The sequence below is a fragment of the Poecile atricapillus genome, chromosome 10 (genome assembly GCF_030490865.1).
Source record: "Poecile atricapillus isolate bPoeAtr1 chromosome 10, bPoeAtr1.hap1, whole genome shotgun sequence".
NCBI lineage: Eukaryota > Metazoa > Chordata > Aves > Passeriformes > Paridae > Poecile > Poecile atricapillus.
Genome location: NC_081258.1, coordinates 15840656 through 15859086, shown reverse-complemented (window position 1 = coordinate 15859086; position 18431 = coordinate 15840656). Strand labels below are relative to the sequence as shown.

Here is an 18431-nt window from a genome sequence, read left to right as displayed (position 1 = left end):
ACACAGTTAAATCACAAAAAAAAACAGAGGTCAGAAAGACCTGGTAGGTCTTCCAGTCCACGCTCCTGCCAGTGCAGATGGTTGTAAGGTGACTCTTCTGTACCTGCATCAGATAAAAGATCCACTGCTACAGGCAGTGTGTGGGGTCTGGTTTCCATCCAGCCTCAGACTTTAAACAAAATATAACTGGAAATTCATTTTGGTCACAGCCCCACAAGTCTCAAAACAGATACAGAACATAGACTTTCGCATAACGCTTGGATGAGTCCTGCCAGACACAGGCACATCTGAGCACATATTTAAGACAGAAAAGCCTGAAGGCAAGGCAGAGGCTTTAGATGCTGTCTACTACTAAATGTTTTTCCAAATAAAACGAGAGTGAAACATTAGCAAAGCCTGTCCATCACTGACAATGTAGCTTAACAGACCTACACTGGTAGAACAGGGTATGCCAACAAAAACAAAACAGGTTTACTGATTCTAGATCTTCTCATTTCCTAAGTTCTCTGGCAAAAATTGATTTAAGCCTGTTCACTTCCAAGGATTTATAAAGATGCATACCTAATGGACTAGCTAGGACAACCATGGTATGAGCTACAACACACAAATCAGGTTAAGAGCTGCATTTGGAAGAAAGGTTGTTTTGACTTTCCACTGCACCATACATTTAAAGAAATGTAGCATATTAAAAGCATGAAGATTCAAAATTAAAACACTTACTGCTCTCACACCACAAAACCAAGTTAGTACTAAAGCAGCAATACTGCAAGGATTTGTCTTTCAAGAAATTTTAATATATGAAGATGACATGATAAGAAAATATTGATACTAAGGATTTTGGCAGTAAAGAAACTTCTGTTAGAAGTCAGTTTTGACAATTCTTTGAATCTAAAAGACCTGTAAGTACTAAAATGTCATCTGTCTATCCATCTGAGATTTAGCTTTGGCAGTGTTTCAAAAGTAAAAAAAACACTCTTTGTTATATATTTTCTCTACGACAATGTATTTTCAAAGCTGCCTAAGAGGTCATATTCTCTCGAGAAGAACAGTGAGATGCATATCAGTTACAGAAATAGTTGCAGAAAATAGATAAGTTTGAATACTCATAACAATCAATGGGTCAAACTGGATAAAAGCACGAAGTGTGGAATTTATTGTCAAGACTTAGAACTTAAAAGCTTTCAAATAACTCCTTCAATTCAGACATTCACTGCTCTGTTCAAGCTAAATTAAACAAACCACTTGGAATCTAACCTGGTTATCTCCATATACATTTGTCTAATGTTAAATGATATCATCATCACAACCTCCCCCCTTTTTCTTTTTTTTATTATGGACTACTCCACTTACAGGTCTGGAAAATGGAGCTGTCTGGCTCATAGAGCTATAACTTTTAAAGCTTTGAAAATGAAAAGGAGAGAGAGAAGGTTAGCAAACAAAGACAACATAGTGCACTAATTGTTCATCCCTGACCTCTTCCAAACTACTGCAAAACTGTTAAAAGTTGCCTGAGCTGTTTTTAGGCAATTCAGCTTTGGTCTTTTTCAACAGCTACAAGGTAAAGAAGCCCTTTAAAAGTGAGGCTACACATCAAATAATAGGAAATCTGTAATTTTTTTGTAATTTTTTTTTTTTTTTTTGCATAGAAACAAATGATCTTTAATTTACATTGAAAAAAAAATCCTGTGAAGAGATTATTCACTAACTGCAGTTGGTGATCCATCCAACTATGGTGATTCTGCCAACTGTGCTCAGCTGATAAAGACACTAAAATAACAAGAAATTAATACATCTAATTTTCTGAGTACTTACAGATTCTTGGATTTGAATGCTTCAGCAAAGTGCTGCACACTCTGAAGAGAAGCAAGGTCTAAGGTCATTGCCTCCACCTTGGCTTTATGCTGGAACAAGAGAAAATATAAAAAAAAAGATAAATAACAGCAAGTTCAGTTCACAGTATCACGTTACAGTAAATGTGTTATGAAGCTTGTCTGATTCCCTTGTTTAACATTATAACCCCAGAGTGAATACAAATCATCAAAAGGGATGGACGAGCACAACATTTAGTGCCAAAAGTAGCATTTGTGATTTGGTGATTCTGCTAAAAACATACACTATGTAATGCACAGCTTTATGCAATGCAATGAATCGACTCAAGGCAGTGGTAAGGTTAATAGGTATCTTTCTGCTTTGATTTTGATGGTGAAACTTATGTAACTCATGAAATAAAAAGCAGAGTAAGTGCTATTCTCAGTACATGCTATTTTTTAAGTACCATACCAATAGGAAAAAAAAAACAGTAAATACTCTATAAAAAACAGCTAACTTGAGATTGGCACATATTAATCAAAAAAAATTCTATTTGTCACAGTAGGTGATATAAAAGACAGTATAAAATGACTACAGAAAATAACAAATCAGTCTACACAGTACTTTACACAATAAGAGTTTACCAGGGTATATTATAAATGCACTTCCCTGTGAGGGTGGGGATGCCCTGGCACAGGAGTTGTGGACTCCCCATCCCTGGAAGTGTCCAAGGCCAGGTTGGATGGGGCTTGGAGCATCCTGGGATAGTGGAAGATGTCCCTACTCATGGCAGAGGAGTGGAACAAGATGGGATTTAAGGTCCAGCCCAAACCATTCTGTGATTCTGTGTCTTCAAAAGAAATTCTGTGTACACCTAATGCAAACTTTTCACCTAGGAGAGGACACACTATCCCAAAACACAATTTTCAGCTTTAAGATCCCTGTTTCCAGATATTACAAAACTCCAAATCTCAGAACAAAATGAACCAAAAGCCTGTTTTCATTACAACACCAAAGTCATCACAGAAGCAAGTAGCTGGTGATGGGGATCTGCTGGGATTACAGGGTTATACCAGGAGCATTGCTGGAGGAATGGAAGGACAGCAGCACACAAGTCTGCACAGAAGGAAGCCAGGAAAAATCTCTCATTGTCTCCCAAGCTCAAGTGATTCATGTGATCTCCTCATTTCACTATATCTGGAACTTTTCTCCCTACATCTGTTTTCTATTTTGCTAGTACCCATTCTGCCTGCTACAACTACCTTACAGGTTTGGTTTAAACAGAATATCACCACAGTTCCTCTTGCCCCATTCCAGCCAGACTTATCAGGACAGCAAAATAAACACAACTAAAATTTCAACAGGTTCAGTCTCCATAGGAAATATCAATATTCTGGAGCCAGAAAATGCTAAACCAAACTTTGCTACAAAGAGTTTTTTTACCCCCACAAGATGCACATCATTCTGGAACTCATTTTACCCCATTGGGTAAATATTTTCTTCTGTTTGATGGTCAGAGACTTGAGAAAGATGATGCTGCCTTGCATTATGCAATAGAACTCCAGAATTTATCTTCAGCTGTGCAGTTCAAAGCTCTTTACTCACTACAGAAGTGGTGTGCATAGTTGGGTTTACTTTGCCTCTGCTTTCCTCAGTAGAAACTTGGCTCTCCCAAGGGTAAAAGGACAAGAAAGCTACAAATACAGGGACATAAGGGGGTCAAAAAACAAAATAATCAAGTATAGTTCAACAGACTAGACCACAAGCTGTCAGCTACTGTCCTCCTGGAGATAAGGATCCAAATCCACACAGTATCACTCAGGTAATGCTTTTCCTCTTGGTGTCACACATCAGGCTTCTGCTACTGATTCCAAGAACAGAAAAGAGGCGTCTGTACTTCAAGCCCAAAAGAAAAAAAGAAAGTATGGAGCCTTCAAAATACTTTCTGAAATAAAATTTAAGCAGACTCAGACTGGCCTGGATTTGGGGATTAATACGTTGAAAACATAAAAATCATAAATTTAAAAATCATAGTATTTTTTCAACTTTCTCCCTGCTTTTGTTGTTTAAAACCTTGGTGGTTGCAGCCTGTATTTCCTTCATATGCACAGAAGGCACACACTGAGAACACACACACATTTACTCTGTTTTCTTCACAAGAAAAACTGGAACATGGGACATCCAAAGCACTCTGAACCTGACAGCTCAGCTACTGAAGGTACTCAAGAAGCCAGGTGTGAGCTTTTTCTCCCAGCACAAGAAATCAGTTTAATGTACCATGAGCTTAGTCAAGTTCTCCAAATTTTTTGCTTCAGATTCTGCCATCAACTGAGAATCCAGCACCTCTAACCCCACAGAGGTCTTCTGTAGACCACAAATTCCTACTCCAGTTTGAGACTGTGAAATGCTAAACCTTTAGTATCAATTCATTTCTATTCCAAATTTCCCCACTGTCACTTATATCACAATACCTGTTTTAAAAAAACCTATGAATAAAGCAACATACTTGGAAGGTATGTTCTTAATAATGTAAGAATATCTCCATTAAATGACAAGTAGAAGGTTTTATGTTTGTTTTCTTACAGTAGCTCAGAATTACCTCTGTTATAATGTTTTCCTTCTTTCCCTAGAAGCCTAGGTGTCACATCTTGTGATATGTATACAAGAGCTAGGGGGTTTTAATAAAAAATAAAACTAAAAATCATTTTCGCTAAAAGGCATCTTAACTGTAATTGTTCTCTGCAGTCAGAACTGATTGTTAATGGTATGCTGCAAATCCTGATCTAATGTGTCATAATTGTATTATGCTGATGTCTCTCACTACTTCACTTCACATGTTTTCAGTACTGAATTATGCCTCATTTTATGTTGTGAAACCTTAAATGAGACTTGCCACCTTCCCAAATACAGGAGACAGTCTTTAAACTGCCATCATCAAATCAATACACTAAGGCACAAAACTCCAGAATTTTGAAAATTAAATTGACAAAAGTTATTAATGTTCTCTCTACTACCTTATTTTCAATTACACAATTTAAGGAGAAAGTAGAAAATGAAATGAGTGTAGAATAATTTAAAGAGCTATTTTCCAAACCACAGGATTGTAACTACGTGGTGCCATTGGAAAGCTGTGCAAAATGAACTGCTGTCCTTGCTGCAGATACCCAGCACAAATGTCCCACCTGCATCCAAAACCACCTTCAGGACTGGGGCCAGAGCAGCTCTGCAAAGTGCACAAAGGAGATCAGACACAAGGGGTGGGCAACTTCTGCTGTCTGCTGAAGCCTGTGAAATCCAGCTCAGCCAGAACCAGCTGAAAGTTCTGAGGCTGGGATGGGGTATTTGTATTTCATGAAGCCAAATGAGCAGTTCAAGGCTAACAAAGTCCAGGCATCAACGTGGCACCTTTGAAGAAGCAGCCAAAGGCAAATCAATCTCCAGTTCCAAACAAGCCCTCTTCTAAACCCAACACAACAACACTTTAAAAAGCGCAAAGAAAAAAAATTTATCTTATATTTCATGCTTCACACCCAGTTCTAAAAGCCTTTCATCAATATTTCCAGGTAAGTTTCATTACTCTACACAACCCCAGAAAACAGCTTATTCAGTTTTGTATGTAAGCTGCTCCCTATTGGAGCAAAAATATTAAAAATGCTTAAGTGCAACTGGCTATATTTTGCACTCATGCTAGAAAAATGCTTATTGAGCCAGAAAGTAACACAAAAGTGAAAAACCCCAGAAAGCCAGCTATTTCACTATATGCAATGCATTCACTTTACAGCTTAAAAATTGTTTAAAAATGAACACTGCATGGTAGAGTAGTTTGGCAGTAAACATGATTGTGCATTTGTGTCTTGGTATTGAAGAAGGAGCCTTTTTTCATAGTGAATTTTTCATTCAAATGTAAGTGATGATTTACGTTAAATATAGGTAAAGCATAGCTACATTTTCCTGAAGGATTGCAAGGAAGTGAAGAGCAGTACAATAAGTTGAAGCATAAAAGCTTTCTCTGTCATAATATTTATTATAATGGCATATAAAATAGCTGAAATAAATAATAGATGACTAAAAGTAAATTCATATGATAAAGAATCTTTCAGCAGACACCATTACTTCTGACTGCTCCAGTTTCATACAGAGTTGAAGAGTCTTAATAAATATGCTGTAGCCCCTGTATCTTATGTAAGTACAAGTCATTTTGTGAGGGCCTACTTAAAATGTACCATAGTGGACACTACATAATTTACTATATAATTTTGCTCTCAGAAAACAGTGTGTGTACATCTTCAATATTTAAAAGTCCTTAACTCAAAACTGAATACCTAGCACAACAACACAAATATCTGACTTTGAGGAACTGAAAGTATAATCAATTGGTAAAAAGAGGTTTAATTTAATACAGAAAAATCTTCATGACAACATCTTGGAATGCAGATAGTTCTGATAGGCTGTCTGAGGAAGAAAATCTTCAGGAAAACAAAGAATTTTACATCAAAGCTGATGAAAAATCTATGGAATTACCTGAAAATAGGTAAACAAATAACCAAATCTCAGCATATGACAAGCAATGCCCAAATAAACTCATATTTCCATGTTGAGGATGGAGCAGGGGATGTTTTAGATGCACATCTGACAATTTGACACATAGCTTATGACAGTCAATAGCCAGTGCCATGCACTATTTATGGGGGTACCTAATGGGGAAAAAGGCTTTCACTCAGGATTAGGACTGCAAATATTGCTGTCCCTAATGTAGTCAACATTTGGTACTTCATGCAAAACTGGATTTATGCAATGGCAGCTTCACCTGGTTGTGTGCTTGGAATGCCCTGCAGCTCCTTGGAGCTGATGGGGATGGAAGCATCCCACTGCTTCTGGAGCAACCCAGCACCTCTGGTAGCTGCTTTAATAATGTCCTCTGCTGCTGCCTTTGGGACACCTCAATAAAGTTCATTAGCAGACCTTGTGGTGGAACATTTTTACACTCATTTTTCTTGTTTTGCCCCCTCCTCTTCCCCCCCAATTTGTGCAGCACTTTCAAATTTCCACTAACTTTATGCAAAACACAAACCAATTTCCCAAATATTAACCATTTTACTAAACCATTTATGAGATGTACAAGGAAATAGCTGTGACTAACTTGACTCTTCATGAAAATCAGAGATGGAAAGGATTTTCTTTCTTTCATTAGAAAAAAAAAAAATATTTAGTAATACTTGGTTTCACTATTTCCTGATGTGTTTGTTTTACCTGTATTTTGATTGTAATTTAGTGGTGTAAATTATTCTTCTTGCTCAATCCTGTCATAGTCTTAATTAATTAAACCTTAATTTGTAAAGCCTGGTTCTTCCTGCTTAAGTAACCAGATCTTCCTGGTCTTGACAAAAATGGAATTCCTGCAGGGGTTGCCTTCATGCAAGTCAGGAGAACAGCACACAGATCAAGATTCGATGGGTCAGTGTGAGCCTGAAAACTGCTCAGATTACTGAGCAGCCTTGGACCAACATTTTATCTTAAAGAATAAATTATTAGTACCATTGTTTTCCTGTTCTTCCAGAACAATTCTGGATGTTTGGCAGAGAACAGTGTTTATCTTCCTGCCACAATCTACAACTTAGAGGCCTCTTCAGAAAAACCTGAAGCCCTCAAGCTGTTCTAGGATTGTCTTGCAAATGAATTTCTAAAAGTTGCAATTGTCCCCCCACACAATAAACTTGAACAAACACCTGAACAGGAGATTTCATGTTGGGGTCAGCTGGGTTATAAAAGCAACCAAGAAGTCTGGATCCTCCCTCAGATGGAGATTAGATGTGAAAGCAACACATAAACCTGAAATTCTGAAGGTGAGAGATGTGGAAAAGTGATAAAGATGGCCTGATAGGAAGGAGTTCAGCTTCTGAGGATGGCATACACCAACCTGGCATTTGGTCCTCACATTTAAAGAAATCACTGTCCACAGAAATGTTTTTCCTTTGTTCAAATACTTAATTTACCTATAATTTAAAATCCAAACACAAAAATGGGACTTAAGTCTCCAGGTACAGTTTGAATATTTGACTTATCATGCAATCACCATTTTAAATTTCCCAATAGTTTTAGAACTTTATCTCTTTCTATTATCAAATGCCCACACATACATTCATTCGTTTCCTTGTGGTTGCTTCATTTTTCAGATTTTAATATCCTTTTTTAATAAATCTTCTGTAATAAGTCCCACTTACCAGTACAATAAGCAATAATGTTATTTCATAATCTTTACATTAGTTAAGTCTTAGATCAGTATCTCTGTAAATTTGGCCTTTCATATCTTCTGAAGACAATTATAAAGGAAAAAAGGAAAACATCTGCATTTCTTAATGAAATTAATATCTTCAGTGAAGTAAACTATGTCCCAGCAATCCTAAATCATGCTTAGAAGAAGCAAAAGAAGTCATTCCCCTAAAGATATTTTTATAATTATTTATTCCATAACCAGAGAGAACAAAAATATACAAAAATCTGCTGGACTATAATTTCAGAATACTTCATTTAGCAGGCTCCAAATGCCCTGATTTTTCCTGGATGCACATTGTTCCATAGCACACAGGACACATTTGTTCAGTAACAAGAAGTTACATGTATTTAAACAAAAATCTACTGTAGATTCTGGAAATAGGAATTTGTTTAGCTCTTAATGCACATAAACTGTGGGTAATTACTTGGGAGCCTACTTTTAGCTGGATTTTCTTTTTCTTCTTTCCCTGGATATAGATCTGTTCTTTCCATCTCCAAACGCCCGTTCCTGTAAAGCTCATTTGAATTTATCTTGGGGAATCTCAAATAATCTTGGCAATATATAACATCATGTGTATGGTTTACTATTCTAATAAACATATCTCCTTGTTTAGAGAATGATCAAGGGAGCCTGGGAACATGTAACAGAATCTCAGCTGTGGAGAGCCTCCTATTCAGATGCTTTCAATTCCTTTCATTCTGCAAGATTCGAAATGATAGCAGAATGCATTTTCAAAGAGAACAACAAGGCAAACAGCATTGTGATAATTTAGAAGCTACAGGCTTTTTTCCTTTTAAAAACTCCCTCTATTTGAAGTCTTTGAGATTAAATAAACCCAGTTTATGGGTTGCTGAGAAGGAAGCAATGTAGGAGACAACAGGGTAATGGATTTGTTGGAAATGGCAGAATCTGGGGGAAAAGGAGAATTTCTAAACGGGCTAAACCCGTAACATCCCTATTGCAATTCATTATTATTGTTAATTATCCATAAAATTAAAGAGGTGTTATCTTATCCAGCTCCACACACAGTGGTGTACAAAACTTAGAGCAGGATTTCACACGCAGCTCTCACAGAGGGAAGGGAAGGCAGCTCCCCACTCCAGATGACAAACAAGAGGAGAAAAGCATGATGGTCAAAAGGGCAACAATGTTTAAGTAAATACAAAATGAACCTTTTTTCCCTGTTCTCTCATGATCCATAACCATAAGCTACGTTGTTGCCTGAAAGTGCAGACATGCACTGTGCAGTGCATTAATCCTTCAAACACTAACAGATGCTGGCAGGGATTTAGGCTGGAATGTATTTACAAAGTGACAAATTATGTTCCGTATTATACAGAGAGAGAAAGAGCACCCACAAATAGGCTGATAAATGTCAGCTGCAGTCACGACAAACGGTTTATTTTTATTATACTGTAACCACAAATGTTTTTTGCAGGGAGGCCCAAAGATTTATTTGTTGCAGGAAAAAACAAGATTATATATGACACAAAGTAATAACTGTGAGATCACTGATGTTCTGGGCAGCTTGCCCTCCTGGAAGCTGCGCTCAGATTGAAAAATGTTGCTTAAAAATGGTATGTTATATGACACAAAATAAGTAGTTCATAAATCTGTATTGAAACAACAATAACTAATAATTAAAGACGAGCCTTAGGATATGGCTCCTACAAGTAAGAAAGGAAAGCATACTCTTTCCTTTAGTGGAACGTTGCAAGTGAAGCAACAATATTAAAATAAATCTGATGAAATTGTTTCAGATGAAAAAGCAAGAGCTGTAATTGCGAGCTGGGAGCAGTGTGCATTTTCGATTGTGCAGCACAATTAATTGGCAGAATAGTGACGTCTGCAGGTTTATAAATGCATTGCAGCTGTTTGGGAGGATGGCAAAGCTTCCCAAGGGATTTAAGGTACAGTTCTTTCCCCCTGCTCTTAATATTAGGAAAAATAAAAATATCAATATGGTTAAAAGTCATCGCTTCTGTACTCATGAATAATGTCAGGATGCTTCAACGTAAGTAGAAATAAATATATGAGACAAAGAAATGAAAGAACTGAATAATTAGCTATTTAAGCCATTTTAATTGGCAGTTCATGGTTACAATTTCCTAGATTTAAACAATATAACATTGATAACTTACAGAACAGTATCCTCAAAGAAATAAACACATACACAAACTCTTTTGTTTCCCCAGCTGTTCACATTCCCAAGCTAAGAGATGCATTGAAAATGGTCACATTGATATGTATGCAATTTTAGAAAGTGAAATAAAAGGACTGAATCGCATTAGTAAAGATTTCTTGTACAAGGGTTGGCAGGATCAGCTTCTTAATATACACTCAATATACACATTATACACTTGAACAAAAATATGAAGTCTTCCTGCATGCACAGGAAAATATCAGTACCAGAATATGGAAACCTGCCCTTCTGCCACCTCAACTGTGGTCACAAAAGGAGGAGGCTTTTCTCTACTTTCTTTCTAAAGAAATATGGTGTGACAAAGAAAACATGAACAAAGCAAACACAATGGCTGAAATTAAATTTGTGTGCAAACGTGGCCCATCTCAGCAATCACTGACATAAAACCAAACACATCATTAAATAGCTAAGGTAATTCCAAGGTTGTCTGAAAGGCTGAGATCAAAGTCCAGACTATGTATTTTACAGATGCACAAAGGGGCAGCCCCAGACAGGAGGGGTCAGAAGGCCACGTCCCATTGTTCTAACAAGTAAGAAAGTTTAAAATAGCTTTAGTGTAAATGTGAAAAAAGTTCACAATCAAGTGTCTTATTTTTAAGCACCATCAACATTTTAATTTACTAAATACACATGAATTTTCTGATAAAATTTTGATCTCAAGGTAACAGAAGCAATGTAGAAAATAATTGTCTCGTGCAGCAATATAGAGGGAGAGCGGACAATCTCTCATCATTAAACTTACTAAAACACTTGTTTCCTAAATATTACTTGTGTATGAACAATATGGTCAGAAGGATGAAGAATATGCCTTAAAAATTACATTTGCACAGGTATTCATACATAGAAAACAAAGAAGTGGTTGCAGGACAGCAAATAAAGCATCAGGAAAACCATAACAACCACCTACTTCCAACTTTAAATATTTGCCTGAAGAATAGGTGTGCAAGATTATTACAAATACTTTACAGATAAGAGGAAAAAAAGTCATTTCCAAAAAACCCTCCAAGGACCCCCACTGCCTTTCCCCTTTATAAAGGAAGAAACACAAAGAACTGAACACAAGAGAAGCAGCGTGCTAAGCTTGTGAGCAATACTCTCTCTACTGGACAGAGAGACTTTTCAGATGCCTTCTGCAATCCTGCAGCCATAAGTGTTAATGCCAAGTTTTCATGTAGTCATTCAATTATTAAATTGCTTTCAATTTAACAGACATTGTTACACAGCTAAATAAGCAGCACATATTCTACCTTGAAATTTTGGGGTTTAAGCAAGTAGCTTAGGCTTCTCCCAAATGTTAAGGTAAATACTGGCTGTACCTACCTGAACACCTGAAAAAAAAGCAGGTACCGTGTATCTTACCCATATGCCACATGCAAAAATGTAAAACATATTAAAAAAAAAAAAAAATTCAAAAAGAAAATTTCCAAGCAGATGTTTATAAACAGAAGGTAACGGATAAAAACCCAAACACAATGCTGCATTATGTTACATGATTCACTGATGAACCCATTGGAACTACAGCAAAAAGCCCTTCTGGAAAACTTCCAGAAATTAAAAGGTGCAAACAAGCTGCCTAATACCCTTGCGTAGACTGAATTCTTATGAAGAAAATAAAGTTTATTGTCTGGAAACAGAGAAAGCATGAGGAAAGCACTAAAGCAATGGAGGTGAACAATTAGACAGATGTTCACTTAAGGAAATAAAGAGAACAGAAGAAGCCATCACTGAGGAATTTTACGAGAATACTGACAACTCTGCACCTCATCAAGGGCACTGGTAAAGTTAAAGCCACTGAAGCCATTTCTCCTCAACTCCAGTATAACTGCTGACCTTGCAAAAGTCTGCATTTAGCAAATGTGGCTTAGGAAAATAGCATTAGACTTTTCATTCTACTATTTTTTCCCGAAGTCCATTTATATACCCTACTGTATATTTCAAGAAAATTAACTTTATTTCCTTGTGTAATATTACATGGACTCTGAATTTTTTCCTAACTATTCTCAGGTATCAGGAAAACCTATACTTACAAAGCCTTTGTTACTTAAGTAAAATTAAATCCTGTCAATTATGTCTGAGATTCATAAAAACATATACATGAATAGCTGGAATTGCTTTTGCTTAATATGATTATATATATGTTTCTAAAATTGTCAGGGTTTGCACAAGATACAATCTGGCAGTCTGGACATGTTTTAGAATTTAGAACATTTGGCATTTAACTACTGAAAGAAAAATGGAGAAGAGGCACATTTTGTTGATAAACTGTCTCATAGAGAAAAAAAATATGGGCATACATGCAGGCAAAAGGAGGAGCAATTAATAATTAGAGGCAAGATTTTTTTTGTCAAGGAGAAAAATCTTACTCTTCTGTGCTCATGAAGATTGAGGTACAAATGTGATTTGTTCCACAAATGTATCTCCTGTTTAAAATATAGTTTAAAAATTCTTGTTTCTGACAATACTTTTCTTGCAGATTTTCAGGAAAAAAGTAACCTCCAAATCTCAAGTGCATAACTGATTGCTCCTTTTATCTAGTCACGTATTTTCAGAAATTACTGTCAAAGAAATCATCAAATGTATCTCAGTATCACTAACAGAACTTCCACCACTTTCTTGAGTGCACCAGGCTGCTTCCCACAGCATTCCCCAATTGTTCCTGAACTTTAATACAACCCCCATCACCTTCCTCACACAGTGCAAGGTACACAAGTATCAGAAGTGGACTCAGCATTATCCAGCTGTCCAGGAGCTCCCCCAGCACTGGAAACTGCACACACCAGGCTTGTTCTCTAACATTATTGGCACAATTTGGTTTTGGGGGGTAGGGAGGTACAAGTTAGAAGCTATGGCCTTATCTAAATATTACTTGTACACAAAGCAAACAGAAATCCTACAAAGTAGATCTTTATAAAATACCCCTGGTCTTTCCCAGCCCCGGTTCCACTGACAAGAAGGGACAGCTCACCCACTGCAAATGGTTTTGCAGCGTTTGCAATGCAATCAGGACTTGGCCCAGGTCTGCAGGGGACAGCCTGCTCATTTCCCACACAATAAGGTTTCAAAGTTCTCGGTAACTTGGGAGAAATCCACAGGAAAATTTCATGATTCACATTTTAAATAATATAAAAGATGTGGAATGTGATTGATTTCACACTAGAGAGAATTGAAATTACAGTTATGGGATAGGTTTTTTCATGTACTGTAAGGTCAAGTAATAGTAAATAATTAATGAATTATGAAACAAGTTTTCCATAAGGCAACACATAAATTCTATTCAATAAGATCTAAAAGTGTAGTTACACCAAAAAGCCACATAATATATCACAAAATGAACAAAATGCATGATGCTGAGGAATAAAGGGGGGCTGCCATTATATTGGAATAACTGTTACTCTTGTGGAATATAAATAAGGTCTTTCCATACACACACATCATTTTCATAACTTTTACATCTCATAATCTACAGGAAAAAGAAAAGAAAGCATTTTCAACTTTTTTTGTTGTTGCTTTTTGTAGTAAATCTCTTTCCTCACCTCTCCAGCTGTCGGAGGGGTTCTCATGCATGGGGGAGCAGAATGATGAAGTGGATCAGAGTCTGGATGAAACCACAGGGCTCCTTCTCTGATCTTACTGCTGATTTGATTTTTGGCTAAAATCAATGGGCTGCTGATCCATACTCCCTCTTTACCAGCATAAATTTCACATTCTGTGATGCTCAGGCTGTCTCCTGGAATTCAGTAGAATGCACAATGTGATATTTTAGCTACCTTGGTCAGACCTCTGAGGGTCACTGACATACGATCAGTAACCTGAATGGGAGGCAAGAAGTCAAAACAGAAACACCAAAACATCCTCCTTGCCTTGACATCATCAATTTAGGTGAGTTTGGAGATTTCTGGATTAGTAGATTGGAAACTTTTTTCTCCATCTGTATAAAATTCTGTTCTGACTCTAATAATAATGTTCTGACCTGCGAGACCATGGGATACTGGATTATCTTTCCTGCAATAAGAAAAAGGTTTTACTTAAAGATGACAATATTCTGAATTTCATGTTCAACTGTGGTGAAATATTACATACAGAAAAGGACCAAGGTGGGGAGGAAACATTATCAACATTTGAGGAATGTGTGAAATTTTCACAGGGGCTAATAAAAACAAAATTTAAAAAGCAAAGAGGCAGAGTTTCTGCCAATTTTGTGTATCAAATGCAGATAATTTATCACATCTACTTCATAAAGAATCCTGACTAAAAGCCCTGAAATAATTCAAAGTCAGGTTTTAAGTCTCCAACAGTGACTGCCTCACCCTAAAATGTGCTTGGTTTGGGTGTCAGTAGCTGCAGGTGAGGACCAGGCAGTGACAGCACACACAGTAAAAACAGAGTAAATTCTGAGATCATTTACAAGCACCATCAGCAGCAGAGCTATAAATGTTCACCAATAACCTGCAGTGGTGTAAACATAAGGAGCTAGAACCCAGTCCTACCAAAATATATCAAGTTTCATTTAGGTGTAATTTGATCCATGAACACCCCATAGCAACATGCTGTGCTCTCCTACCAGGCTGAAAAATAAAATGCTGAAGTAGAAATGAAGGCTTGCTTTTTTTGGTTTTTTTTTTTACTATTCTAATAGTAAATGGTAGGCTACTAATGGTAGGCTTGCAACTTTTAAGAAACACACCCAAAAAAATGAATTTTTCAAGGAAATCTAGAAATTTACCCTTTGCTCTGGAAGAAATGTTAACTTCCAAAAACTTACAGAGATGATTAAAATAGCATCTTAAATGATGCAGTTATCAAAAAGCGACTTGCAAAGACTCAGTCAAAATGCAAAGGCAAATTCTCTCTCTAGAAATTATAGAAAGTTAAATTTCAATGAGCAACCTTCTAAACTTCTCTAATAGATTTTATAAATCTTTTTATACCATCTAATTCTAAAAGCAGTCAGAACTATGCAGGTTTGCATGGAAAACCCATGGTCCCTATGCTGTGCTCCACAGACTATGTCAGTTTACAGAATCCTACAGCTCCTGCAGCTTTTTCAGGTACAGTTTTCACAGCCATGATGTACCTTGAGCATTTTCAGAACTGACCATGACACAAAGGCTGTGAACTTTGGAGTTAGATTATTTTTCTCAAGTACTTATGTCTTGAAAAGCCCATGATCACTGTCAATTTCCATTTTTAACTACATGCCTGACAAAGTTAACTGAAAATAGGCCTTTTTTCCCCTCCCATGGCACCATTCAGCACAATTTTTTACTTTATTCTGCCTTCTCCAATCTAAACAGCAAATTTGACTAGTTAAAGAACATTGAGTTGCACAAGGTTCCACAGAGCATTTTGAGGCATGACACACTAATTCCCTCAGGCCCATGCAAAAACATGTGCTAAAAAAATAAGCAGAGGCTTATATTTATAAAAACTTTGATTAAATAGGCAATTTTAGGAGGACAGAGACAAGTTTAAAAAAATGAAAAGGCTCCAAAAATACTGAATTTTGTTTTAAAAAATCAACAGCATCCATATTATCAACTAAATTGATTATTATTTCATAAATTAAAGTATCCAACAATGAAAAATGCCACCAATGAAGTAGATGAGGCAATGAGAAGCCATTTATATGTGTTTTAACTCTTGTAAGTTTTAGATGACACTCAAATACTCTTCCTTCCCTTCTGTTGAATTTTAATTCCTTACTAACCTTTAAAAGACCCGTGCTCCTCTGCCACCACCTTTGCTGTGTCCTGAACTGCTAAATCAGGTAGTGAAAAGGTTTTCCATGCAAATGACCCATCTGAAACCAGGTCATTTTTTAAGCAGTAAATCTGAATGGATTCCTGAATTTTAAAGCATTAAATTCAGCCTTTCTCAAGGTTACATAGCAGATCAGAGACAGAATCTAACCAGAACAACCAGAATCATCCAAGTCTCACAACAAATGTAAAAGTCTTCATGGCATCAGCCCTCATGAATGTGCCTCTTAATAAGGTACAGAAAAAGAGAATATTTACAACTGACCTTTAAGAAATATTCTTGTTATGCTTTTTAGCCACTGTGATGATAAAGAGAAACTGTTTTTTCTGAATGAGTATACTGTACCTTTAATGGTTCATTTGTAGTTCAGCGTAAAATCTGAACTATTTGTTGTTCATTGTTGCTATATTCTGTTCCAAGGTTCATAATTTGAAAATTGACTTTGGGGACTTTTTGCTTGGTCTATTAAAATGATTCATGTTGCATTCAACATAAATTGTGCATACACAGAGGAGGTTTAGCACACGTATTCACAGTATAATAACTAAAGTGAATTTTGTACAAGCTGCAGTTTGTGGCAAGGATGCAGTATCATTTATCTTAATTTTTTTTCAGCATTACATTAGGCTCGGGCATTTACATTTTCAGGTATGGCTAAACACTTTAAAACTTTCTTTTTACAGCATGAGTAAAGAGAGAATCAAATATACATGTTTATATGATGTAACAAAGTAATGCCTTTTTACTGTCTAAAGTACACATGGATTTACTTTCCATTTACCCTCCTGCACAAAGGCAAATGCAAAGTGCATGAAATATTCACCACCTATGAATCACAGAGTGTTCCTATTAAAAAGATGATCATGTTCTGTTTTACCTTTCAAACCATGATATTGTAACAGCCACAGTGTCTAAATGGTTTTGTCACTCAAAACTACCAAAGTAATATACAGTAAGGAAGGAGAGTGTTTACAGTGTTTTATATGACTTTGGGACAATCTAGTGTCAACCAACTAAATAATTAAGAGCAGAGATATGATCTCAGGCACTAGGCTCAGAAATACCTTTTGCAAAAATCTAAGTGGATTTGCCAGACCCACTAAATAGGTGGAGGGGGAAAGGAGAAACCAAGATTGTCATCTCTCACTTGATCTTCTTTGAATCTAAGAAGTTCATTTGTTGTTTGCACTTACTTAACAACTAGTTTAATATTTCTAATATGGAAATATTCTAGGAGATGTTTCAACTTTCAGCTCCACTGAGTGTGATTTTTCACTAAGGTTATTTTCCGGTTTTCATTTCTGCAGCACAAATTTCTGCTCACACAGATTTTTAGTATAAAAGTGCCAAAGCTTGAGGCTAAAAAAAAAACCTCAGAAATTAATATCCATGGACAAAATGTGTGGGCTGACAGTCTGGAAAAATAGGTTTTCTGTACAAAAGACTTGCACTACATAAGAAGAGAGTGACCTGCATATTCAGGAACTAATCAATCCCTAGAAGTTGTGTTAGCTGGATACCAAAATCATCACCAAAAAAACCCCCCAAAAAAAACTTAAAAGCAAACAACTTTATTTATGTAGAGCCCAGTAATCCAGAATAGATTTTGCACCAAAACCAGATAAGGAGCCATTATGCACTAAATATTGCATTATGAAGGAGCCAAGCTCCTGTGGGAAGTTTAGCCAACACATTATTTTGCCTTCAGGGTACAAAGAAAATAAACTTTTCCTACTTGCTTTGTTTTCAATAGTTAAGGCAGCCCAGAATTATTTAACAACATGTAACACTGACCTCTCTAAAGTTTAATACAATCTGAGAAGCACTTAAAAACTGCAGTGCATTTACACTGAACCTATTCTGACCATCACCATGGGCCAAAGTGAAAACCCAGTTTTCAGCTGAACAGATTTTCATGCCTGAAGAGAAGTTTGTTGCCACTGCATACGGTTCCAAAGGTGGTAACATAAATGCTCACCTCAAAAATGTTTTCAAATGTTAATTAGGGTTGTTCTGATCAGACTTCAGCCATCCAAATATTTCATTTTCTAAGGGGAGATCAGCCCATCAGCCTGATTCCAGCACCCTGCCAGGAAAGCCCAACAACCACACCACATTACAATAGGGGCCAAATCTTCAGCAGCTGACAACTCCTTTTTCTCCTTTCTAAGCAAACAAAGCCCCAAAATTACCAAAACTCATAAACTTTCTTAACAGTGACTATTTTAGCTACAAGCAGTTAGATTGATTTTGTGAAAGACTGGGTGAAGAACAATTAAAAAACACAACAGATTTTATGATAACACAAAAGAGCACAGAGAAATAGATCCCTGACTTTGAATACGGCACAGAAAACAGGTGTCAGAACACATCTTTTCCTCATTT

General features: G+C 36.6%; 1 protein-coding gene across 2 annotated transcripts in view; it reads right to left on the bottom strand.

The window, feature by feature from the left end:
• WWOX (WW domain containing oxidoreductase) overlaps positions 1-18431 on the bottom strand; it is a 477226-nt gene that overhangs the window by 380171 nt on the left and 78624 nt on the right. For both annotated transcript variants that reach the window (XM_058846198.1, XM_058846199.1), the window contains exon 6: positions 1813-1901. In XM_058846198.1, the coding sequence (XP_058702181.1) occupies positions 1813-1901 (89 nt within the window). The remainder of the gene's footprint in view (positions 1-1812; positions 1902-18431) is intronic.